Source organism: Ranitomeya imitator, chromosome 7 (assembly GCF_032444005.1).
Source record: "Ranitomeya imitator isolate aRanImi1 chromosome 7, aRanImi1.pri, whole genome shotgun sequence".
Taxonomy (NCBI): Eukaryota; Metazoa; Chordata; class Amphibia; order Anura; family Dendrobatidae; genus Ranitomeya; species Ranitomeya imitator.
Genome location: NC_091288.1, coordinates 67355561 through 67383275, shown reverse-complemented (window position 1 = coordinate 67383275; position 27715 = coordinate 67355561). Strand labels below are relative to the sequence as shown.

The 27715-nt window shown below is 44.8% G+C and overlaps 1 protein-coding gene across 2 annotated transcripts in view; it reads left to right on the top strand.

Annotated features, from left to right (window-relative positions):
- Positions 1-14940: 14940 nt before the first annotated feature.
- The window catches only part of SPAG16 (sperm associated antigen 16), a 1289960-nt gene continuing 1277185 nt past the window's right edge, over positions 14941-27715 (top strand). Inside the window, exon 1 of one of the 2 annotated variants that reach the window (XM_069733408.1) lies at positions 14941-15276. In XM_069733408.1, coding sequence (XP_069589509.1) covers positions 15243-15276 — 34 coding nt within the window. In that variant the 5' untranslated portion in view covers positions 14941-15242. The remainder of the gene's footprint in view (positions 15277-27715) is intronic. The other variant, XM_069733409.1, reaches the window with a different exon arrangement.

Below are 27715 nucleotides of genomic sequence, written 5' to 3'. Positions count from 1 at the left end.
GACTGGCACACAAGCCCAAAGGCCAATATTAATCTCCCACTGATTGATTTATTGATTTTTTCAGGTAGAATTTAGAACCCAAATAAAGCAAAAAAAAAAAAAAAAAAAAGGGCTTTCTATGGCCCACTGAGTGAGTGATGATGCACACAGGAGTCAGGAGTGGCACACAAGCCCTGAGGCCAATATTTTTCTCCCACTGATTGATGTAGTGATTTTTTCAGGTAGATTTTAGAACCAAAATCAAGCAAAAAAATAAATAGGCTTTCTATGGCCCACTGACTGAGAGATGGCACACACAGGAGTCAAGAGTGGCACACAAGCCCTGAGGCCAATATTTTTCTCCCACTGATTGATGTAGTGATTTTTTCAGGTAGATTTTATAACCCAAATCAAGCAAAAAAATAAATAGGCTTTCTATGGCCCACTGAGTGAGAGATGGCACACACAGGGATGGCACTCTAGCAGAAATGTCAATCTTAATCTCCCACAAAAAAAAAAAAAAAAAACAGGGAGTGTCCTTCAATTACTATCTCCCTGCAGTAATCTCAGCCAGGTATGGCAGGCAGCAATAAGGAGTGGACTGATGCACAAATTAAATAAAAAGTGTGTACAAACAAAAAAGATAGCTGTGCAGAAAGGAAGGAACAAGAGGATTTGTGCTTTGAAAAAAGCAGTTGGTTTGCACAGCGGCGTACACACAGCAATGCAGCTATCAGGGAGCCTTCTAGGGCAGCCCAATGAGCTACAGCGCTGAGGGGAAAAAAAAAAAAATGTAGCTTCCACTGTCCCTGCACACCGAAGGTGGTGTTGGGCAGTGGAAATCGCTACAGCACAAGCGGTTTGGTGGTTAATGGACCCTGCCTAACGCTATCCCTGCTTCTGACGAAGCGGCAGCAACCTCTCCCTAAGCTCAGATCAGCAGCAGTAACATGGCGGTCGGCGGGAACGCCCCTTTATAGCCCCTGTGACGCCGCAGACAGCAAGCCAATCACTGCAATGCCCTTCTCTAAGATGGTGGGGACCAGGACCTATGTCATCACGCTGCCCACACTCTGCGTTTACCTTCATTGGCTGAGAAATGGCGCTTTTCGCGTCATTGAAACGCGACTTTGGCGCGAAAGTCGCGTACCGCATGGCCGACCCCGCACAGGGGTCGGATCGGGTTTCATGAAACCCGACTTTGCCAAAAGTCGGCGACTTTTGAAAATGAACGACCCGTTTCGCTCAACCCTAGTCGTGACAAAATTTAAAAAAATATATATATATTTAGGTAGAATGGCGGCGGGTCCATTCAGAACACTTTCCTTAGAAGATGTAGTGGTATCCCCATTGGGAGTTGTGCCAAAAAAGGAAACCAATACATTCAGACTAATCTACCATTTGTCATATCCAAGGGGCAGGTCAGTAAATGGCAACATTGACGCGGAACCAAGTACAGTACTATATACTGTACCTCCTTTGACGAGGCAATCAGGCGGGTCAAAAAAATGGGAAGGGGCACCACAATGGCCAAAACAGACATTGAGAGGGCATTCCGGTTTCTACCTGTGCCTCCAAATAGTGGCCGCCTATTGGGCTGCTTCTGTGAAGGAGCATACTACATAGATCGCTGTTTGCCCATGGGGTGCTCCATATCCTGCTCACCCCTTAGAGTTGGGATAAGGGTTGGGGTTTGGATTAGGGTTGGCATTAGGGTTACGTTTGGGAATAGGATTAGGTTTGGGATTAGGGTTAAGGTTAGGGTTGTGATTAGGGGTGTATTGGGATTAGGGTTAGGTTTGAGGTTAGGGTTGAGATTAGGATTAGGGGTGTGTTGGATTTAGGGTTTTGATTAGGGTTACGGTTAGTGTTGAAATTAGGGTTGTTTTGGGGATAGGGTTCTGATTATCGTTAGGGTTGTGATTAAGATTATGGATCGGGTTGGGATTAGGGTTAGGGGTGTGTTGGAGTTGGGTTGGAGCTAGAATTGGGGGGTTTCCACTGTTTAGGTACATCAGGGGGTCTCCAAACACGATAGCCAATTTTGCGCTCAAAAAGTCAAATGGTGCTCCCTCCCTTCTGAGCTCTGCCGTGCGCCCAAACAGTGGTTCACCCCCATATATGGGGCATCAGCGTACTCGGAATAAATTGGACAACTTTTGGGGTCCAATTTCTCCTGTTACCTTTGTGAAAATAAAAACTTGGGGGCAAAAATATCGTTTTTGTGGAAAAATTGCGATTTTTTATTTTCACGGCTCTACGTTATAAACTTCTGTGAAGCACCTGGGGGTTTAAAGTGCTCACCACACATCTAGATAAGTTCCTTAAGAGGTCTAGTTTCCAAAATGGTGTCACTTGTGGGGGGTGTCCACTGTTTAGGCACATCAGGGGCTCTCCAAACGTGACATGGCATCCGATCTCAATTCCAGCCAATTCTACATTGAAAAAGTAAAACGGCACTCCTTCTCTTCCAAGCTCTGCGGTGCGCCCAAACAGTGGTTTACCCCCACATATGGGGTATCTGCGTATTCAGGAGAAATTGCACAACAAAATTTATGGCTAAATTTCTGTTTTTAAACTTGTGAAAATAAAAAAAAAGGTTCTGAAGTAAAATGTTTGCCAAAAAAAGTTAAATGTTCATTTTTTCCTTCCACATTGTTTCAGTTCCTGTGAAGCACGTAAAGGGTTAATAAACTTCTTGAATGTGGTTTTGAGCACCTTGAGGGGTGCAGTTTTTAGAATGGTGTCACACTTGGTTATTTTCTATCATATAGACCCCTCAAAATGACTTCAAATGTGATGTAGTCCATAAAAAAATGGTGTTGTAAAAATGAGAAATTGCTGGTCAAATTTTAACCCTTATAACTCCCTAAGAAAAAAAAAATTTTGCTTCCAAAATTGTGCTGATGTAAAGTAGACATGTGGGAAATGCTATTTATTAACAATTTTTTGTGACATATCTCTCTGACTTAAGGGCATAAAAATACAAAGTTTGAAAATTGCAAAATTTTAAAATTTTTCGCCAAATTTGTTTTTTTCATAAATAATCGCAAGTAATATCGAAGAAATGTTACCACTACCATGAAGTACTATATGTCATGAAAAAAACATTCTCAGAATCAGCGGGATCTGTTAAAGCGTTCCAGAGTTATAACCTCATAAAGTGACAGTGGTCAGAATTGTAAAAATTGGCTCGGTCATTAAGTACCAAATTGGCTCTGTCACTAAGGGGTTTAAATGAATCTGACAGCTGATACATGTTGTCTGATCCAAAGGCAGCATGCATTAAGCACTGGATCTATGGTCACAACCAGGTATGTTTAACTCTAAAACGCTGCAGCCTTTAAAAGCCAGGGACTGAACCGCACAAGAATCAAAAGACTGACCTTCACTTCCAAACAGAAAGACAAATGCGAACAGGAGCAAGTTTAGCAAGTTTAGGCTACGTTCACATTTGCGTTGTGCGGGGCTGCGTCGGCGACACAACGCAAACAAGAACGCATGCAAAAAGCATAGTTTTGCGACGCATGCGTCCTTTTTTTGCCGAATTTTGGACGCAAAAAAATGCATCTTGCTGCGTCCTCTGTGCCCTAACGCTTGCGGCAAAAAAGACGCATGCATCGCAAAACGCATACAAACGCATGTCCATGCACCCTCATGATAAATATAGGGGCGCATGGTGCATGCGTCGCCGCGGCTGCGCTCGACGCAGCCTGGCAGAACGCAAATGTGAACGTAGCCTAAGAAACTTCCATATGTAACTAACACATTAAATCTGCACTCTGTATGCAAACAAGGAATATATGAAATTGGAATTGCATTTCTGCTATAGAAAATGTTAAAAATAAAGATACTTAGTGCATTAATTGTCCAATTCATGTGATCCTACCTCCACATGTAATTGTAGGATTTCAGCCCAGGAGAGGATATCATATTAGGTTAAGTTCCCAGCAAAGAAGTTCGCCTTGTCATTGCTGTTGGGCATACATGAATTGGCCAATTTATGCTCTAAGTATCCTTATTTTTAACTTATTTTCTAGAGAAGTAATGCAATTCCAGTTTCATATGTTCCATGTTTGCATACTATAGTGTTACATAGTGCTTCGCAAGATACTAGCTGGAGTCTTTTGGATAATGGGAACCAACCGGACCCCATTTTAGTCAGTGCGGTCTGCTTGACTCTATTTATGATGGATCCATTTGCAATAACGGAGCAAAAAAGAAAACAACTCAGATCGCTAGTGTTATTTTCTCCTGAGAAGATGGTGATGCCATGATTTAATTTACTCTAGAACGTCACAACGGACATACATGAGGTTTGGATAAGCCCTGTTCATGTGCATTGTAGTTTAGAGCCAGCACCAAAAATCTGCGGCATCTGATCTCAGAATTATTGCTCTCTTTTTTCATGGCAATAAATATAGAGTTGTTTTGCAATCTTAATTATTTCTTATGTGATATTAACGTTCATTTAATCTAGCGATATTAGTGTTAACGTTATTGCTTTGTAATAATTCTGATTTTATTGTGCATTACTGAAGTAATGTTCATTTAATTGCATTGTGCCCATTTCAGTTCATTATATTGTGTGATGTTAGTGCTCATTACAGTGCACAATATCAATGTTTACGAGACTGTTATTGATGCCTTTGTAGTAAGGTGTGCGGCTCATTACAAGAGTCGGGTCTGATATCCAGGACACTCTTTTAACCCCTTCAGTACGCAGCAAATTTGGGCTTTGAGGACAAAGCGATTATTTTTTTTTAGATTATTGTACTTCAAAAGCAATAGCTGCTTAATTTTTCTGTCGACGCAGCCAGCGGAGAGCTTCATCTTTATGGGACAAGTTGTACTTTTAATGGTTACATTTTTGGATATGTTTAATGCCTTGAAGGACTTTTATTTTTTTGGAGAAGATATGGGAAAAAAATATTTTAGAATTTTTTTGTGCTGAATATGCAGTATAACTGAGATGTTATCTTTACATATTGTTCAATACATGATTATTACAATACCAAACTGAATAGTTTTTTGATGTTTTGCTTCATAGCCGAAAATCCAAATTAAAAAAATATGTTGCTTACCCTATGTGCAGGGCATTGCGGTATCCATGGGTATGACCACTTATAGGCCGGCCTCACACTAGCGAGTTTTACGGACGTAAGAGCGCAGAAACTACGTCCGTAAAGCTCGCATAACATACGGCACAAATATTCTTTATGCCCCTGCTCCTATCTGCCGTATTTTACTGATCAGTATTATACGGCTTTCTACGGCCGTAGAAAATCGCAACATGCTGCGTTTGTCACCGTATTGCGCAAATAAAACGTCAATGAAAGTCTATGGAAGTCCCAAAAATACGGATTACACACGGACCAGCAGTGTGACTTGCGAGAAATACGCAGCGGTGTTAGAGAGAAAAGCCGGTAATTCAGTGCGGTGTACAGTAAAATCACACTGACAGCTTACAGTAGAATAGGTAGAATAAATGTGTACACATAGAATAGGTATATATATATATATATATATATATATATATGTCAGTGAGACACATATATGTATATATATTAATATTTCATCCAGCGCGATATAGCAGAAAGCCGGTAATTCAATTGCCGGCTTTTGCTTTCTCCTTCCTAAACCCGACATGATATGAGACCTGGTTTACATACAGTAAACCATCTCATATCCCCATTTTTTTTTTGCATATCCCACACTACTAATGTCAGTAGTGTGTATATGCAAAATTTGGCCATTCTAGCTATTAAATTAAAGGGTTAAATGGCGGAAAAAATTGGTGTGGGCTCCCGCACAATTTTCTCCGCCAGAGTAGTAAAGCCAGTGACTGAGGGCAGATATTAATAGCCTGGAGAGGGTCCATGGTTATTGCCCCCCCCCCGGCTAAAAACATCTGCCCCCAGCCACCCCAGAAAGATGGAAGATGCGCCTATTCTGGCACTTGGCCACTCTCTTTCCATTCCCGTGTAGCGGTGGGATATGGGGTAATGAAGGGTTAATGTCACCTTGCTATTGTAAGGTGACATTAAGCCAAATTAATAATGGAGAGGTGTCAATTATGACACCTATCCATTATTAATCCAATACTAGTAGAGGGTTAAAAAAAACACACACACATTATTAAAAATTATTTTAATGAAATAAAAACAAAGGTTGTTGTAATAATTTATTCTACGCTCAATCCAATCACTGAAGACCCTCGATCTGTACCAAAAAATAAAACAATATCCATACCTTCCGAAGATCTGTAACGTCCAACGATGTAAATCCATCTGAAGGGGTTAAAATATTTTGCAGCAAGGAGTTCTGCTAATGCAGCGCATTACATTTGTAATTTTTGAACTTTTAATTTTTAGGCTTTTAAAGGGAACCTGTCAGCAGTTTTTTGCAATGTAATCTGAAGACAGCAAGCTGTAGGGTTTAATACACTGAATTTAGTGGTGTCACTTATCAGGCTGTGTGCTCTTGTTTGCTTATAATGAAGGATTTTTCACCAGGACCTTATCACTACTTAGACTACAACAGTGCATGAGGCCTAATCTGACCACGCCTCCTCCTCTGATAAGTAGCTCACTGTCTATAGACTATGTACATAGAAAGCCTGGTGTGGGCAGGGTTAGCTCTCTGAGCTCTGCTTCATCCTACATCTAAGAACTGCTGCACCCAGTAAACTAAGTGATACATTGTTGGAATCAGTGTCTTTACCTATATCATGCTGCTCTCAGATGAAGTAGCAGTAACCTGGTGAGAGATTCCCTTTAAAACAGATGGTAATACTACTCAAAATAGTTAATAAATAACATTTACCACACGTCTACTTTACATTCTTTACATCAGAATCAGTAATTAATGCAACCTGGAAAAAGACATGAAAAATTACATTTTCTTTTTAACAAATGTCACGCCCAAATTTTTCATTATTACAAGTGTAACATGATAAAATGTGCACCCCAGTTTGTTGTGCAATGTCTCCTGAGTACACTGATACCCCTTACATGTGGCCAAAAACTACTGTTTGGGCTTACAGAAGGGCTCGGAAGGGAAGTAGCGCTGGTTGACTTTTAGGCCGGCGTCACACACAGCGTAAAACAATACGGTCCGTATATTACGGCCGTAATACGCTGAAAAGTCCCCAAAATAGTGGTCCGTAGCTCCTCTATAGGCAGGGTGTGTCAGCATATTTTCCGCATGGCATCCTCCGTATGTAATCCGTATGGCATCCTTACTGCGTGGTTTTCTCGCAGGCTTGCAAATCCGACATACGGCAATACAAGGGATCCATGTGTTAAAAAAAAAATATATATATATATACTGTCTATACTGTCATTAGACACATATATCTATAATATAACGCTGGGAGCGTCACTCTGTCCGAAGCCTTTATAGACTGTGCAGGCGCAAGCGCCGGCGCAGTCTGGCCCCCACAGAGTGACGCTCCCAGGAGATCGCGGTATGCGTAAGCACTGAACGCATACCGCGATCTCCACCGGAGAGTCAGGGACCGCCAGGAGGGTAAGTATATTCACCTTTCCCCGTTCCAGCGCTGCGTGCGGCTCCGTCTCCCGGCTCCTCTGCTGTGACAGTTCAGAGGGCGCGATGACGCGCTTAATGGGCACCAGCGCCGCCCTCTGACTAGTCACAGGCAGAGGAGCCGGAGTGTGTCTTCAAGAAAATGGCGCCGGAAAGCGCGGACTGCACAGGCGCCGATTCCTGCTGCCGGAATCGGCGCCTGCGCAGTCTGCGCTTTCCGGCGCCATTTTCTTGAAGACACTCTGGCTCCACTGCAGGTGTGTCTTCAAGAAAATGGCGCCGGAAAGCGCGGACTGCGCAGGCGCCGATTCCGGCAGCAAGAGGACGAAGAAAATGGGTGGAAAGGAATGGCGTAAGTAACAAATTGTTGTGGCATGAAGCTGTGACACTTCATGCCACAGCAATTTGTTATTTACGCCACCTGATTCCTTTCCGCCGCCATTTTCTTGGTCCTGCTGCCGGAATCGGCGCCTGCGCAGTCCGCGCTTTCCGGCGCCATTTTCTTGAAGACACACTGCCGGCGCCATTTTCTTGAAGACACACTGCAGGTGTGTCTTCAAGAAAATGGCGCCGGAAAGCGCGGACTGCGCAGGCGCCGATTCCGGCAGCAGGAGGACAAAGAAAATGGGCGGAAAGGAATGGCGTAAGTAACAAATTGCTGTGGCATGAAGCTGTGGCACTTCATGCCACAGCAATTTGTTATTTACACCACCTGATTCCTTTCCGCCGCCATTTTCTTGGTCCTGCTTCCGGAATCGGCGCCTGCGCAGTCCGCGCTTTCCAGCGCCATTTTCTTGAAGACACACTGCCGGCGCCATTTTCTTGAAGACACACTGCAGGTGTGTCTTCAAGAAAATGGCGCCGGAAAGCGCGGACTGCGCAGGCGCTGATTCCGCCAGCAGGAGGACCAAGAAAATGGCGGCGGAAAGGAATCAGGTGGCGCAAGTAACAAATTGCTGTGGCATGAGGCTGTGGCACTTCATGCCACAGCTATTTGTTACTTACGCCACCTGATGCGGGGCATATACTATGGAGCATCTTATGGAGCAGCGTATGGGGCATATGGATGGGAGCAGCAAATTAAAGAACGGTGCCGCAGGATGGGAGCAGCACATGACAGAACGGGGGCGCAGGATGGGAGCAGCACATGACAGAACGGGGGTGCAGGATGGCAGCAGCACATGGCAGAACGGGGGCGCAGGATGGGAGCAGCACATGACAGGATGGGAGCAGCAAATGACAGAACGGGGCGCAGGATGGGAGCAGCACATGACAGAATGGGGGCGCAGGATGGGAGCAGCACATGACAGAACGGGGGCGCAGGATGGGAGCAGCACATGACAGAACGGGGGCGCAGGATGGGAGCAGCACATGACAGGATGGGAGCAGCAAATGACAAAAGGGAGGCGCAGGATGGGAGCAGCACATGACAGAACGGGGGCGCAGGTTGGGAGCAGCACATGACAGGATGGGAGCAGCAAATTACAGAATGGAGGCGCAGGATGGGAGCAGCACATGACAGAACGGGGGTGCAGGATGGGAGCAGCACATGACAGAACGGGGGCGCAGGATGGGAGCAGCACATGACAGGATGGGGATGCAGGATGGAGCAGCACATGACAGAATGGGGGCGCAGGATGGAGCAGCACATGACAGGATGGGGACGCAGGATGGAGCAGCACATGACAGGATGGGGACGCAGGATGGAGCAGCACATACCAGGATGGAGACCATATACCAATATAAATGCTCACCACCCGGGCGTAGAACAGGTTCAATAGCTAGTGTATATATATTTTAACTTCAAACAGCGCTAGATAGGTTTAAAGCCGGTAATTCAATTACCGGCTTTTGCTCTCTCCTTCCTAAACCCGACATGATATGAGACATGGTTTACATACAGTAAACCATGTCTTCTCTCCATTTTTTTGCATATTCCACACTACTAATGTTAGTAGTGTGTATATGCAAAATTTGGCCGTTCTATCTACTAAATTAAAGGGTTAAATGGTGGAAAAAATTGGCGTGACTGAGGACAGATATTAATAGCCTGGAGATGGTCCATGGTTATTGAACCCCCCCCCCCCCCTGGCTAAAAACACCTGCCCCCAGCCACCCCAGAAAAGGCACATCTGGAAGATGCGCCTATTCTGGCACTTGGCCACTCTCTTCCCATTCCCGTGTAGCGGTGGGATATGGGGTAATGAAGGGTTAATGTCACCTTGCTATTGTAAGGTGACATTAAGCCAAATTAATAATGGAGAGGCGTCAATTATGACACCTATCCATTATTAATCCAATACTAGTAAAGGGTTAAAAAAATACACAAACACATTATTAAAAATTATTTTAATGAAATAAAAAGAAAGGTTGTTGTAATATTTTATTGAACGCCCAATCCAATCACTGAAGACCCAATTGAATTACCGGCTTTCTGCTATATCGCGCTGGATGGATGAAATATTAATATATATATATATGTGTCTCACTGACATATATATATATATATACCTATTCTATGTGTACACATTTATTCTACCTATTGGACTGTAAGCTGTCAGTGTGATTTTACTGTACACCGCACTGAATTACCGGCTTTTCTCTCTAACACTGCTGCGTATTTCTCGCAAGTCACACTGCTGGTCCGTGTGTAATCCGTATTTTTGGGGCTTCCATAGACTTTCATTGACGTTTTATTTGCGCAATACGGTGACAAACGCAGCATGCTGCGATTTTCTACGGCCGTAGAAAGCCGTATAATACTGAACCGGCTAAATAAGATTAAAATAGATAAATCTCCGGGTCCGGATGGCATACACCCACGAGTACTAAGAGAACTAAGTAATGTAATAGATAAACCATTATTTCTTATTTTTAGTGACTCTATAGCGACAGGGTCTGTTCCGCAGGATTGGCGCATAGCAAATGTGGTGCCAATATTCAAAAAGGGCTCTAAAAGTGAACCTGGAAATTATAGGCCAGTAAGTCTAACCTCTATTGTTGGTAAAATATTTGAAGGGTTTCTGAGGGATGTTATTCTGGATTATCTCAATGAGAATAACTGTTTAACTCCATATCAGCATGGGTTTATGAGAAATCGCTCCTGTCAAACCAATCTAATCAGTTTTTATGAAGAGGTAAGCTATAGACTGGACCACGGTGAGTCATTGGACGTGGTATATCTCGATTTTTCCAAAGCGTTTGATACCGTGCCGCACAAGAGGTTGCTACACAAAATGAGAATGCTTGGTCTGGGGGAAAATGTGTGTAAATGGGTTAGAAACTGGCTTAGTGATAGAAAGCAGAGGGTGGTTATAAATGGTATAGTCTCTAACTGGGTCGCTGTGACCAGTGGGGTACCGCAGGGGTCAGTATTGGGACCTGTTCTCTTCAACATATTCATTAATGATCTGGTAGAAGGTTTACACAGTAAAATATCGATATTTGCAGATGATACAAAACTATGTAAAGCAGTTAATACAAGAGAAGATAGTATTCTGCTACAGATGGATCTGGATAAGTTGGAAACTTGGGCTGAAAGGTGGCAGATGAGGTTTAACAATGATAAATGTAAGGTTATACACATGGGAAGAGGGAATCAATATCACCATTACACACTGAACGGGAAACCACTGGGTAAATCTGACAGGGAGAAGGACTTGGGGATCCTAGTTAATGATAAACTTACCTGGAGCAGCCAGTGCCAGGCAGCAGCTGCCAAGGCAAACAGGATCATGGGGTGCATTAAAAGAGGTCTGGATACACATGATGAGAGCATTATACTGCCTCTGTACAAATCCCTAGTTAGACCGCACATGGAGTACTGTGTCCAGTTTTGGGCACCGGTGCTCAGGAAGGATATAATGGAACTAGAGAGAGTACAAAGGAGGGCAACAAAATTAATAAAGGGGATGGGAGAACTACAATACCCAGATAGATTAGCGAAATTAGGATTATTTAGTCTAGAAAAAAGACGACTGAGGGGCGATCTAATAACCATGTATAAGTATATAAGGGGACAATACAAATATCTCGCTGAGGATCTGTTTATACCAAGGAAGGTGACGGGCACAAGGGGGCATTCTTTGCGTCTGGAGGAGAGAAGGTTTTTCCACCAACATAGAAGAGGATTCTTTACTGTTAGGGCAGTGAGAATCTGGAATTGCTTGCCTGAGGAGGTGGTGATGGCGAACTCAGTCGAGGGGTTCAAGAGAGGCCTGGATGTCTTCCTGGAGCAGAACAATATTGTATCATACAATTATTAGGTTCTGTAGAAGGACGTAGATCTGGGTATTTATTATGATGGAATATAGGCTGAACTGGATGGACAAATGTCTTTTTTCGGCCTTACTAACTATGTTACTATGTTACTATGTATGATCAGTAAAATACGGCAGATAGGAGCAGGGGCATAGAGAATAATTGTGCCGTATGTTTTGCGAGTTTTACGGACGTAGTTTCTGCGCTCTTACGTCCGTAAAACTCGCAAGTGTGACGCCGGCCTTAGAGCGTAAATTTGGCTGGAATAGATCACAGACACAATGTCACATTTGCAGATCCTCCGAGGTGCCAAAACAGCAGAAAGCCCCCACAGGAGGAATTCATAAATGGGTGCGATGAACACCTTGAACCTACAAGTGCTTCGCAGAATTTTATGATATTGGGTCGTGAAAATTAAATATGACTTTCTTTTCCATGAAAATGTTGCTTTACATTTCACAAAGGTAGCAAAAGGAATTGCACGATAGATTGATGGGTTAATTTTCTCCTGAGATAACGATACCTCACATGTGGTTGGAAACTACTGTTTGGGCACACGACAGGGTCCAAAAGGGAAGGTGCGCCATTTGACTGTTGGAGCGCAATTTTTGTTGGAACACACTGTAGATGTCGCATTTAGAGGCCACTAAGGTGGCATCTCCCCTCCCCCCAACACATATGACCGCATTTTAGAAAGTGCACGCCTCAAGGAATTTATTTAGGTGTGTAATGAGCATTTTAAATCAAGAGGAGATTTAAAGAATTTTAAAACATGGAGCCGTGGAAATGAAACAGCATTTTTTCCACAAAAATGTTGAGCTTTAGCCATAAATTTCTCATCTTGACAAGGATAGCAGGAGAAAATTTACTCCACAATTTGTAGTTTTTATCTCCTGAGTACGATGATGTGGCTGGAATCTACTATTTGGGAATAAGAACAAAAGGTAATGATGACCATCTTATAATTAGTGATGAGCGAATATACTCGTTACTCAGATTTCTCCAGCACGCTCGGGGGTCCTCTGAGTATTTTTTAGTGCTCGGAGTTTTAGTTTTTCTTGCCGCAGCTGAATGATTTACATCTGTTAGACAGCATAAGTACATGTGGGGGTTGCCTGGTTGCTAGGGAATCCCCACATGTGTGGTTAACAGATGTAAATCATTCAGCTGCGGCGCTGAAAACTAAATCTCCGAGCACTAAAATATACTCGGAGGACCCCCGAGCGTGCTCTGGAAACCTCGAGTAATGAGTATATTCGCTCATCACTAGTTATAATGCATGTGGGTAACTAGTCAATAAATATGAATGTGAGTGAACTATATCACCCCTAGTATAAATCTGGACCAACTGCATAACATTAAATATTTGGAACAGAAAAGGAACACACGAAAACAGTCCTGAAGATATTAGACAAATTACAAACTCTTTATTAATATTATAATCAGGCAAAGGCAAAGAGAGGGGTTAAAAAGTGCATGCAACACCAGCATCCATGCAAGGAGCCGGCAGAACCACACCACAAACAGACAAGTAATATAACACAGTACAAATGTATTTCATAATTCCCATAGTAGGAATAGATATATTGATATGGTAAGAGTCCAGTATGTCGCAGTCAGTATAGCATAATTAGATCAATATAAACAGAAATACCTTGCAGAGTGCGACAGCAGGATCACGTGTGGTCCACCAGCCCACCCCTATTTGGGAATAAGGCAGGGCTCAGAAGGGAAGGGACATCTTTGGAGAGCAAAACTGTCTGGAATAGATTGCAGACGCCATGTCGCAGTTGCAGAGCCCCTGATGTGCAAAAAAGAAGAAATCCTGCAAAAGTGACCCCACTTTGGAATCTTCACCCCTCAAGGAATTTATTTAGAGGTGTAGTGAGCATCTTGAACTCATCAGTGTTTCACAGAATCTTATATTATTGGGCCGTGAAAATGAAATATTATGTTTTTTTGCTGAAAATGTTGCTCAATTTTCACAAGATTAATAGGAGAAAATGGAGCACACAATCTGTTGTGCAATTTCTCCTGAGTACAGGAATACCTCATATGTAATCAGAAACTCTAGTTTGGGCACCCGGGGGGGGAGGGAAAAGGTGTGTGTGCATATGTTTCTATTATACTTTTCCTCTATTTGTTCCACTCCTGGTTTTGGCTTACAACTACTGATGTAAAATACTGACCAAATACTGCTAGTGTGACGGCAGCCTAAGGGCTCAACACAGAGCGCAGGATAAATGTGCTCCGAGCCTTAGGCTGCCATCACACTAGCAGTACACTTCTGCATTTATCACCCACTCCTGGTTTTGGCTTACAAATACTGATGTAATATACTGACCAAATACTGCTAGTGTGACGGCAGCCTTACTGCGATCTTTGGGAGGCAGAATGAAAAAATCAACAACATGTGAAGTATTGGTTTTATTACGCGGTATAAGTGATTAGGTGACTTTATTCTTCAGGTCCGTGCGATTACAGCAATACCAGATGTATATTGGGTTTTAGGGTAAGTTCACACTGGGTGTTTTTGCTGCTTTTTTTCTGCAGCAAAACCCGATCTTCTTGGCAGGAAAGAAGCTGCGTCAAAAACGCAGGCTTAGGTGCCCTTTTTGTTGTGTATTTGATGCGTTTTTTTTCTCTTTCTCCATGGTAATGTCCTTGAATTTTCAGCAACAAAAACGCAGCAAATGATAGCTGCGTTTTTGCTGAGTCTTTTCAACACCCATTCAAGTCAATGGGTGAAAAACGCTGAAAAAATGCAGCAAAAATCTGAAAGAAGTGATATGCTCTATGTCCAAATACACAGCAAAGCACAAAATACTGATCACACAAAAAACTGATGTGTGTGCAGGAGATCTCTGAAATCTCATAGGCTTTGCTGGTACTGTAAAAAGCAGCTGAAAATTAGCATTAAAGATGCAGCAAAAACGCCCTGTGTGAACTTACCCTAAATGTTTGGCTGTTGTCACACACTAAACTACAGTTTTTATTTTTTTTTTTACAAAAAAAGGTTATTTGATCCCCACATTTTGAGAGCTATCATTTTTCTATAGTTCTGTCATGTGAAGCTTGTATTTTGCGGGACCAGTAGACATGTTTGTCAGTACCGTTCTCTGGCACAAGACATGTTTTCATCCGTTTGTATTCGCATTCAGCACTGTGCTGTCTAGATTCCAGGAGCAATGGCGAGCTCCTCACTACAGCAACTGCAATGTGCTCACATCACTGAGGAGCCGCGCACGAAGCCGCTGCAGGAATAGGAACAACTCTAGACGCATCCGTGACGCGGTACCGCGCACTAGTGCATGAGGCCGGCGTGTCCTCTGCTGCACAGAGCTGTGCTGCGGGAAGTCTCGCGATATGCCGCCTGCTCTCGCGGTGATTTAGGCACCAGCTGTGGTTACCTAGCAACGCATTGACTCCAACTGCAACAACCGAGCAGCGCAGCTATGGAGGGAGACAGAGACAACTTCTACCTGGACCGTATCCTGCATTCTGTGAGGGGGGCGGCAGCCGGTGTGTGGGCGCTGAGGGCAGAGACAGGCGAGGGGGCGGCACACAGGGGACTGTGGGGAGGGCGGCTGTCACTGCAGCGCCGGCGTATGGGACACGTTATGCGTCACGGCCGGCGTTATGCAGCTATAAGCCTGGCCGGTGTGATCCTGCCCTGTGTGACATATCCTGCCCTGTGTGTCCTGCCCTGTGTGTCCTGCCCTGTGTGACATATCCTGCTCTATGTGATCCTGCCCTGTGTGTCCTGCCCTGTGTGACATGTCCTGCCCTGTGTGTCCTGCCCTGTGTGACATATCCTGCTCTATGTGACATGCCCTGTGTGTCCTGCCCTGTGTGACCTGCCCTGTGTGACATGTCCTGCCCTGTGTGACATACCCTGCCCTGTGTGACATGTCCTGCCCTGTGTGTCCTGCCCTGTGTGACCTGTCCTGCCCTGTGTGACATGTCCTGCCCTGTGTGTCCTGCCCTGTGTGACCTGTCCTGCCCTGTGTGACATGTCCTGCCCTGTGTGACCTGTCCTGTGTGACATGTCCTGCCCTGTGTGACATACCCTGCCCTGTGTGACATGTCCTGCCCTGTGTGTCCTGCCCTGTGTGACCTGTCCTGCCCTGTGTGTCCTGCCCTGTGTGACATGTCCTGCCCTGTGTGACATGTCCTGCCCTGTGTGACATGTCCTGCCCTGTGTGACATGTCCTGCCCTGTGTGACATGTCCTGCCCTGTGTGTCCTGCCCTGTGTGACCTGTCCTGCCCTGTGTGACCTGTCCTGTATGACATGTCCTGCCCTGTGTGTCCTGCCCTGTGTGACATGTCCTGCCCTGTGTGACCTGCCCTGTGTGACATGTCCTGTGTGACCTGTCCTGCCCTGTGTGACCTGTCCTGTATGACATGTCCTGCCCTGTGTGACCTGCCCTGTGTGACCTGCCCTGTGTGACCTGTCCTGCCCTGTGTGACCTGTCCTGTATGACATGTCCTGCCCTGTGTGACCTGCCCTGTGTGACATGTCCTGCCCTGTGTGTCCTGCCCTGTGTGACCTGTCCTGCCCTGTGTGACCTGTCCTGTATGACATGTCCTGCCCTGTGTGTCCTGCCCTGTGTGACCTGCCCTGTGTGACCTGTCCTGCCCTGTGTGACCTGTCCTGTATGACATGTCCTGCCCTGTGTGACCTGCCCTGTGTGACATGTCCTGCCCTGTGTGTCCTGCCCTGTGTGACCTGTCCTGCCCTGTGTGACCTGTCCTGTATGACATGTCCTGCCCTGTGTGTCCTGCCCTGTGTGACATGTCCTGCCCTGTGTGACCTGTCCTGTGTGACCTGTCCTGTGTGACATGTCCTGCCCTGTGTGACATGTTCTGCCCTGTGTGACATGTCCTGCCCTGTGTGACATGTCCTGCCCTGTGTGACAATTTCTGCCCTGTGTGACAATTTCTGCCCTGTGTGACATGTCCTGTGTGACATGTCCTGCCCTGTGTGACATGTTCTGCCCTGTGACAATTTCTGCCCTGTGTGACATGTCCTGTGTGACATGTTCTGCCCTGTGTGACATGTTCTGCCCTGTGTGACATGTCCTGCCCTGTGTGACATGTCCTGCCCTGTGTGACATGTTCTGCCCTGTGTGTCCTGCCCTGTGTGACATGTCCTGCCCTGTGTGACATGTTCTGCCCTGTGTAAGATGTTCTGCCCTGTGTGACAATTTCTGCCCTGTGTGACAATTTCTGTCCTGTGTGACATGTCCTGTGTGACATGTTCTGCCCTGTGTGACATGTTCTGCCCTGTGTGACATGTTCTGCCCTGTGTGACATGTCCTGTGTGACATGTTCTGCCCTGTGTGACATGTTCTGCCCTGTGTGACATGTTCTGCCCTGTGTGACATGTCCTGTGTGACATGTTCTGCCCTGTGTGACATGTTCTGCCCTGTGTGACATGTTCTGCCCTGTGTGACATGTCCTGTGTGACATGTCCTGCCCTGTGTGACATGTTCTGCCCTGTGTGACAATTTCTGCCCTGTGTGACAATTTCTGCCCTGTGTGACATGTCCTGTGTGACATGTCCTGCCCTGTGTGACATGTTCTGCCCTGTGTGACATGTCCTGCCCTGTGTGACATGTCCTGCCCTGTGTGACATGTCCTGCCCTGTGTGACATGTTCTGCCCTGTGTGTCCTGCCCTGTGTGACATGTCCTACCCTGTGTGACATGTTCTGCCCTGTGTAACATGTTCTGCCCTGTGTGACATGTCCTGCCGTGTGACATGTTCTGCCCTGTGTAACATGTTCTGCCCTGTGTGACATGTCCTGCCCTGTGTGTCCTGCCCTGTGTGACATGTTCTGCCCTGTGTGACATGTCCTGTGTGTCCTGCCCTGTGTGACATGTTCTGCCCTGTGTGACATGTTCTGCCCTGTTTGACATGTCCTGCCCTGTGTGTCCTGCCCTGTGTGACATGTCCTGTGTGTCCTGCCCTGTGTGACATGTTCTGCCCTGTGTGACATGTCCTGTGTGTCCTGCCCTGTGTGACATGTTCTGCCCTGTGTGACATGTTCTGCCCTGTTTGACATGTCCTGCCCTGTGTGTCCTGCCCTGTGTGACATGTCCTGTGTGTCCTGCCCTGTGTGACATGTTCTGCCCTGTGTGACATGCACTGCCCTGTGTGTCCTGCCCTGTGTGACATGTTCTGCCCTGTGTGAGTATGGAAGCGGTGGAGAATTATCTACACTATGGGAAGCTGGTGGTCATATTGACCAGTCAGGTCGCCCCTATCCTATTATACACAGAGCCCCTAAACTGAGAGCTGGAAGCTGATTGGTTGGTTGCTTTTGGCATCTCTACTTTTCCTTGTTTCTGCTCCTGATAAATCTTTGTCCCTTCTCCAAGATGTCTCCAATAATGAACAAAACATTTCTCTTCCTCTACTACATTTTTTGCGGCAGACTGGAGATAAAAAAAAACCATGCCATTATGTTCAATGGACGACATAAGTCACTATATGGTGATACAGCTGCTTACATCAGAGCCTTCCCCAGGCATGGTACTCCTAAGGCTCAAACACCGTGCACACAGCCTGACCTGGGCTGAATGGCTCTCTCCACATTGTTTTTTCAGTATTTATAAACATTATTATAGATGTTACATAATTTGTTGATGTTGCAAAACAAATTGCAAAATATTTCCCATTATGTTCTGCACCTGGTGCACCAATCCCATCCACTGCTGGGGCTGCCTTCATTAGCTGTAGATAGTTACAGGACACTGATGTGATGGCAGCGACCAATCATATGCCTCTATCTATCTTATATGATATTCAAATTATTAAGTACAGTCATTCACACAAAGGATGTGTTATGTCTCCATGGAGAGCTGACCCAATGCAGCCTCAACGAGATCCCTCCAAATGCATATGGTTTTCTAATATAGAAATCTTGGGGCATATAGTCATCTATTGCCAGCAAACGGAAATCTTAAAAATGGTGCAGAACTGAAATACAAAAGGTCTCATCCTGCATAACTGAGTTTAGCATCAATCGACCTCAGCCCATCACAGACTGCAAGAAATGCCTCATTTTATAATGAGACATGTGCTTCTTAATCCAGCTAGTATTTTTTTAATTCAAGCACCACTTCAGCAGGTTTTTTTTGCGTTTGTAATGCGAGAAACTTGCATCAATACCCGGAACTCGGGACCGGAGCGTGCGGCTGCATAGTAGTACATGGAGCTGAAGTGTCGGGTATTAACGCGAGAGACTTGCCCATTGCACACATAAGTGTGACCCCGGCCTAAATTTTAGCCCCCTGCCACGGTCATATACTCACCCTCCGGCGTCTTCACCATTTTGCAGTGCCACTTCAGTCCCACAACTCCATTTTGTGAGTGCAGCTTCTGACTGTTCTGACTGGCCGGAACTCAGAATGTGCATCACAAGTTCTCAATACAAGTCTATGAGAGCCAGAGCAAGGCCAGAATGAGGTTCTCGTATATACACTGCTCAAAAAAATAAAAGGAACACTTAAACAGAATATAACTCCAAGTAAATCAAACTTCTGTGAAATCAAACTGTCCACTTAGGAAGCAACACTGTTTGACAATCAATTTCACATGCTGTTGTGCAAATGGAATAGACGACAGATGGAAATTATTGGCAATTATCAAGACATCCTCAATAAAGGAGTGGTTCTGCAGGTGGGGACCACAGATCACATCTCAGTACCAATGCTTCCTGGCTGATGTTTTGGTCACTTTTGAATGTTGCTTGTGTTTTCACACTCGTGGTAGCATGAGACGGACTCTACAATCCACACAAGTGGCTCAGGTAGTGCAGCTCATACAGGATGGCACATCAATGCGAGCTGTGGCAAGAAGGTTTGCTGTGTTTTGTTAGCGTAGTGTCCAGAGGCTGTAGGCGCAACCAGGAGACAGGCCAGTACACCAGGAAACATGGAGGGGGTCATAGGAGGGCAACAACCCAGCAGCAGGACCGCTACCTCCGCCTTTGTGCAAGGAGGAACAGGAGGAGCACTGCCAAAGCCCTGCAAAATGACCTCCAGCAGGCCACAAATGTGCATGTGTCTGCACAAACGGTTCGAAACCGACTCTATGAGGATGGTCTGAATGCCCGACGTCCACAGATGGGGGTTGTGCTCACAGCCCAACACCATGCAGGATGCTTGGAATTTGCCACCGTACACTAGGATTGGCAAATTCACCACTGGCTCCCTGTGCTCTTCACAGATGAAAGCAGGTTCACACTGAGCACATGTGACACATATGACAGTCTGGAGACGCCATGGAAAGCGATCTGGTGCCTGCAACATCCTTCAGCATGACTGGTTTGGCAGTGGGTCAGTAATGGTGTGGGGTGACATTTCTTTGGAGGGCCGCACAGCCCTCCATGTGCTCACTAGAGGTAACCTGACTGCCATTAGGTACCGAGATGAGATTCTCAGACCCCTTGTGAGACCATATGCTGGTGCGGTTGGCCCTGGGTTCCTCCTAATGCAGGACAATGCCAGACCTCATGTGGCTGGAGTGTGTCAGTAGTTCCTGCAAGATGGAGGCATTGAAGCTATGGACTGGCCCACCCGTTCCCCAGACCTGAATCCAATTGAGCACATCTGGGACATCATGTCTCGCACCATCCACCAACGTCACGTTGGACCACAGACTGTCCAGAAGTTGGCGGAGGTTTTAGTCCAGGTCTGGGAGGAGATCCCTCAGGAGACCATCCGCCGCCTCATCAGGAGCATGCCCAGGCGTTTTACAGTAGGGAGGTCATACAGGCACGTGGAGGCAACACACACTACTGAGCATCTTTTCCTTGTCATGAAGCATTTTCACTGAAGTTGGATCAGCCTGTAATTTGATTTTCCACTTTGATTTTGAGTATCATTCCAAATCCAGACCTCCGTGGGATATTCATTTTGATTTGCATTGATAATTGTTATGTTTTATTGTTCTGAACACATTCCTCTATGCAATGAATAAAAATTTGCAACTGTAATCTTTCATTCAGAGGATGTGGTATTTTAGTGTTCCCTTTATTTTTTGAGCAGTGTAGATACATGTATTGAAAAGTGACCTCTGCACCGCTCCATGAAACACTGGAGCTCCAAGCAGATCACTTTTCGCCATACACCAACTGGAGCGACGCTGGAAAATGATGAAGGCAATGGCAGATGAGTATGAGACTGGGGGTAGGGGAATTACAATTAAAGCGGTGCAATAAAAAAACACGCTGGAGTAAGTGCTTTAACATAAAATTCCGGTCTTAAAGGGGTTGTCCAGAAGTGCATTAAGAAAGGTGAAAAAAAAAAATACCGGTACATCCCGGACAGGCACAGTTCATCCTATCTTTGTTGTCACGTGATCGCCAGGTGTCACATCGACGTCCATCATCGGCTGCAGATTGCCTGAATACTTCACTTTCCCTCTCTAACAAAATAGTGAAGACTGCAGCCGATCAGTGGGCATCGATTGGTTGCAGCAGTCACGTGACATAAGTTATGCTGTGGGACACAGCGCTGCAATTGAGGGAGCAGTTTCTGTCCATGATGTAAAAAGTGTATTTTTTTCAGTTCATGATGCACAGTGGAGCTGTTTGTATGGATTATCCATTAGTAGACCATTTCTTTTTAAGTAATTTCCTCATTTATGTTGCAGGTTCTCACCATTGTTAACCCCTCTGGTGGCTGTCATTGGATGAGATTGATCTTGTGTACATTTTAGGGCCAGTTCACTCTGCCGTCTTATTTTGTCTATGCTTGGACCGCCATTCCCAGCTCCAATGCTGGTCTCCTGACCAAACTAACTGCTTTGTAGGCTTATATCAAGCTATTGGTGTGTTCAGGAGACTTACAGTCAGGTCAGGTATTGCAGTCCCAAGTATTCACCATACAATATGGATGGGTGAATCTGGCCCAAGGATCGTAATGTGCAAGGAAGCTATATGTCAGTTACAGGGGACATTGTTTCTCTATTTGCACAAAGTACCAAGCATCTAATTTATGAGAGTTACTCATAATTTTTATGTTCAGTGCACAAATTCTGTGCCTAAATGATCCTACATTCTACAGAGCAAGGGAAAGTGGTATTTTTTGCCTGCATTGCTATCGGTGTATTCGTGCTTTTTGCACTGAAAGGGTCTGTCAGTAGATTTTTGCTATGTTATCTGAGGGCAGCAAGAGGTAAGGGTTGAAATACTGATTTCAGCAATGTGTCACTTATTAAGGCTAGGTTCACATTAGCATATTAGTGTGCAGAGTATCATCTGTATGCGCAAATGCATGCCAAAACACATTTAAACGCATGCTTACGCTGTATTTTTTTTATCCGCGTTAGGTTACACATGATGCAAAAAAACCTGCTGCAGTTTATTATTTTGTCTCTATTGCACAACATTTTGTTGGATTTTAGTGATAAATATAGGTACGCAAGAACCATGCTGGTCTATGCGGAGCTGTACGCTGCGCACAGGTATGCTAATGTGAACCCGGCGTAAGCTGTGTGCTGTTGTGTCAATACAATCAGTGTTTTATGGGCAACTGATTATCATTGCCAGGACTGGTGCCTGTGTGAGTCTTGGTCCAACTCCACCCCTAGCACTGATTAGCAGCTCAATGTCAATAGACAATGTACACAAAAGCTGGTGTGGGCTGTGGCAGCTTTCTGAGCTCTGCTACATCTAACAACTCTGGCTGTATCAGAACTGCTGCACCCAGTAAACTAAGTAACACATCGCTGGAATCAGGGTCTCTTTGCTTACATTATGCTGCTCTGAGATGAAAGCAAAAAGCTGCTGATGGATTCCCTTGAAAGGTCACAGCTCAGCCCTGTTAATTGAGAGTAGGGATATCCAGGCTCACATTGATATTTCTGCTAAGGATGCTCTATAACAAGGCAAGCTAGATTTACCATAGCCAAGTAATGTTTAATCTTAGGACTTGCTCCCACTTGAAATTATACTGGATCAATTTAATCCTATGGTTTTGTTCTCAATTGCGTTTTTTTTTTCTTGCTCCGATTAGACAGAAAAAAAAATTGCAACATGTTGCGATTGCATGCTGAATTTGCATCCCACGCACCCATATAAATCTGTGGGTGCATGTGAAACATCGCGCAGCACTCGGATATCACCCGAATGCAGAATGATTCCCACCGACGCCGACTGCAGAGGAGGTGGAGAAATTAATTTCTCAATCTCCCCCTCAGCTGTTCTGCGATGCTCTCATGCGATCATCACAGCGGTGCTAAAGCCGAGTGTCATTAGCATATCTGATGCTCTTGCATAGAATGTGATTCGCTAGTGGGACCCTGGCCTTTCATTAAAAGACTTTATTCTGGCTGTGTCTTTATTTAATATGTACCAACCTAAGCTGAGCTTGATGTCACCTTAAAATACAAAGGTGACATCAACCCCACAACTATTACCACACTTGCCACCGCTACAGGGCAAGTGGGAACAGCGAGGCTAATTGCCTGAATTGGCGCATCTTAGAGGTGTGCCTTATTTTTTGGGGGGGGGCAATATCCATGGCTCCTTCCTAGGCTATTAATATCAGCCCGCAGCTGTCTGCATAGCGTTTGCTGGTTATTAATTATGGGGGAACCCCACGTCATTTTTTTGGGGGTCCCCCATTCTAATAGCCAGTAAAGGCCAAGTATACAGCTGCAAGCTGATATTAATAGCCTGGGAAGCTTCATTGGTATTACCCCCTTCCCAGACTATAAACATCTGCTCCCAGTCGCTGGCTTTTCCTCTGCTAGTTCTGAAAATTGTACGGGAGCAATTCTAACAGTCTACTCAGTAGGACTATCAGCTGTGTATCCACCAGACTTCTGCACAACACAACTGATGATCCCAACCCCATTTATAAGGCAAGAAATCCCACTTATTAAACCTGACAGGGCACATCTGTGAAGTGAAAACCATTCCCGGTGACTACCTCTTGAAGCTCATCAAGAGAATGCCAAGAGTGTGCAAAGCAGTCATCAAAGCAAAAGGTGGCTACTTTGAAGAACCTAGAATATAAGACATAATTTCAGTTGTTTCACACTTTTTTGTTAAGTATATAATTCCACGTGTTAATTCATAGTTTTGATGCCTTCAGTGTGAATGTACAATTTTCATAGTCATACAGATACAGAAAAATCTTTAAATGAGAAGGTGTGTCCAAACTTTTGGTTTGTACTGTATCTATAATGTGTATTCTATGTGTATATTTCTATTCTATCTATTCTATTCTAACCTGTCAGTGTGATTTTAATGTACACCGCACATGAATTACCGGCTTTTCAAAGGACACCAGTGCGTAAAAAACTGACTTTTTTTTCTCGAATCCATTGACTTGCATTGCGAGTCTCATCCGAGATACGCAGCAAATTGCAGTATGCTGAAATTTTTTTCTCAGTCCGATTTCAGCTGAGAAAAAAAACGCAGATGAGATGTAACCTATTGAATAACATTGGTCCGACTGCAATCCGATTTTTTTTTTTTTTCTCGGATTGCACTTGTCCTTTTTCTCACAAATGGGTATGAGCGTATGAGCCCTGAGTGTTAGATTTGGCGCATCTTATGGATGAGCCCTTTCTGGGGCAGTTGTGAGCTGAAGTTTTTAGTCTGGGAGGGGGCCAATATTCATGGCCCCTCCTAAGCTATTATATAAATATCAGCCCTCAGCTGTCTGCATCACCTTTGCTGGTTATTAATTATAGGGGGCCCTTTGTCTTTTTTTGGGGGGTCCCCCTTTTTAGTAACCAGGAAAGGCTTAGTATATAACTGTGAGCTGATATTAATAGCCTTGGAAGCTCCATTGGTATTACCCCCTTCCCAAGCTATAAACATCTACCCCTGCTGTCTGCTTTCCCTCTGCTGGCTAATAAAATGTAGAGGAATCCCAAGCCATTTTTTTACAGAAAATAATTTTAGTAAAACAATACATGTACAGTAAGCTACACAGGCATTGTACTAGTTATATATGTGACTGATATCTTTATATCTATTCTATGTGTATATCTATTCTCTCTGGTCACATGTGATTTTATCTGTGTGTGGTAGATGAAATGTTGGGTTTTCATGGACATGGGTGTGTAAAAACTGGACGTCACTCACATGGTCCAAGTGCTGTGTGATTATTTTTTTTTTCTCAAACCCATTGTCCTGTTCGAATTGTAAGTAGCGGTCGGCCCGTTTACGTCTAGGAGGTTTTACTGAGTTGTACATTAATATTTTCCCTTCTGCAGGCTCTATTTTGTAATTTGCAGTTGACCCTGATTTGGTGTGTGGCCACTAGTTGCTGTGATCTGCTATACAAAACACAACTCAAATAGATGGATTCCTGGTTTTCTTCAGTTGACAAACAGAGATAAGCAGCAGCAACATGAAGCACGTTACACAGCAGTACTGAATAAAGATGGTCCAGTGGTCACATCTGTATTTTGTAAATGCCGTACCACTGCCCAACAGACTACCTCCTTCTTGTCATAATCCCTCTTACCGCTTCTGGATTAGACGATCTGGTGCGACACCTATGCAATACTAGGGAAATTCTGAAAACATGATCTTTTGGAGGGCCATGAGGTCTGGAGTTTGGGAATCACTGGTATAGAATATAGTAGGGGGTGTAAACTGACCCCTCAGTGTGTTGGCTGCCAGTTCCCGTTCAATTTGAGCTGTATTTGAGTGTATTCAGGGGCAGGGAAGAGAGGAAGAAGAAGCTCAGAAGTGGAGAAAGAAGCTGAATTCTGTGATTAAAGGGAACCTGTCACCTGAATTTGGCGGGACCGGTTTTCGGTCAAATGGGCAGAGTTTTCGGGTGTTTGATTCACCCTTTCCTTACCCACTGGCTGCATGCTGGCCGCAATATTGGATTGAAGTTCATTCTATGTCCTCCATAGTACACGTCTGCGCAAGGCAAGATTGCCTTACGCAGGCATGTACTACGGAGGACAGAGAATGAACTTCAATCCAATATTGCGGCCAGCATGCAGCCAGCGGGTAAGGAAAAGGTGAATCAAACACCCGAAAACTCCGCCCATTTGCCTGAAAACCGGTCCCGCCAAATTCAGGTGACAGGTTCCCTTTAAATATGTAACAAAGTTTCTATTTGATTATACAATTGGTTTATGCAAAGATTGTTGAAACTACAGCTTCCATTTAAATTAGCTTAACGAGGGATTGTTCAGATGTAACCTGCCTGATTTGCTAGAAGCAAGGTTTCTTTTTCCTGAAATTGTCCAATTTATTTGTACTATGATAGATGACATTTATGTTGTGTTTTTAGGATTCAGAGCACAATTTACTGTTGTCGTTTCTGCGTGTTGGTCCATTTGTGGAATACAAATCCACAGTATATCGCTTCCGGCAAGGCTTTTTAAAACAAATCTGATCTGTTCAAGGTCTAGCTTTGTAAGGCCATGTTCACACAGTGCGTTTTTTACCGCGGAAACGCAGCGGTTTTGCCGCTGCGGTTCCGCGGCTGTTTTCCATGCAGGGTACAGTACACTGTACCCTATGGAAAACAGGACCCACTGTGCACATGGTCCTGAATTGAAAAAAAAAAAACCGCACTGATTAGCTGCGGTAAAAAAGAAGTACCATGTCACTTCTTTTTGTAAAACAGCAGCGGTTCTGCACCCATAGACCTCCATTGTGAGGTCAAACCCGCAGTAAAACCCGCAGATCAAAAATAGATCTGCGGGTTTTATTGCGGTTCGTGGTGCAGAACCGCTGCAGCAGGAAGTGCGGGGAAGCGGGCGGAAGTGCGTGGGTGGAGTGTGGCTGCCCCGATCCCACCCCCCCATGCTCCGATGCCCCTCCCCCGTGCTCCGATGTCATCCCCCCGTGCTCCGATGCCCCCCCCGTGCTCCGATGCCCCCCCGTGCCCTAATCTCCCCCCCTTATACTTACCCGGCCTCCCGGTGTCCGTCCGGCTGTCTTCTCCCTGGGCGCCGCCATCTTGCAAAATGGCGGGCGCATGCGCAGTGCGCCCGCCGAATCTGCCGGCCGGCAGATTCGTTACAAAGTGCATTTTGATCACTGAGATAGGTTATATCTCAGTGATCAAAATAAAAAAAATAGTAAATGACCCCCCCCCTTTGTCACCCCCATAGGTAGGGACAATAAAAAAAATAAAGAATTTTTTTTTTTTTTTTTTTCACTAAGGTTAGGGGTAGGGTTAGGGGTAGGGTTAGGGTTAGGGGTAGGGTTAGGGTATTTTCAGCCATTTTAACCCTAAAAAAATTCCTAGAAAACACACAGACTCTGGCTAGAAAACTGCATCAAAAAACGCATCCAAAAACGCATCAAAAAAGGACCAAAAAAAGGACCTGCGTTTTCTGCCAAGAGCTGCAGTTTTTTAAAAAACAGTCCTGAAAAAAAAAGGATGGAAATCAGGAACGTGTGAACATACCCTAATAGTTGGGGATTCAGAAACAGTATGAAATGTATTTAGAGGTAGATATGATGTATAGAGAGAAAAAGACAAACCTTGGGTTTCTCTAGAGAATTATGCCAAATGTCACATTGCCGTTATCTATGATAGTCTCAGTGTGGGAGCAGTGAGCATCAAGCAATCTAAACAGAAATCAATCGTGTTTTGCTACAAATGTACAAAGAACAGAGTGATACCCACTACAGTCATAAATACGCTGTATAATGAAGCTTTATGCAGCAGTTGTAATTACAAAATGAATCCTGATTACAGGATAAGCTCTTGGAAATTACACATTTTGTACACAATATTACTCCTTTCACTACTTTCTCGTGTTAAGCCTCTGTTCTGCCATCTGCATGGTGTAAGGCACAGGTGCTGGACTGTTTCTGCTCCTTCAGTAAGTGCTGTGTGTTGCCCACGTGCTGCCATTCCAGTGATTGTATCTCAACATGGAAATTTGTAAATTGAAAATTAAATATATGTCTTTACGAGTA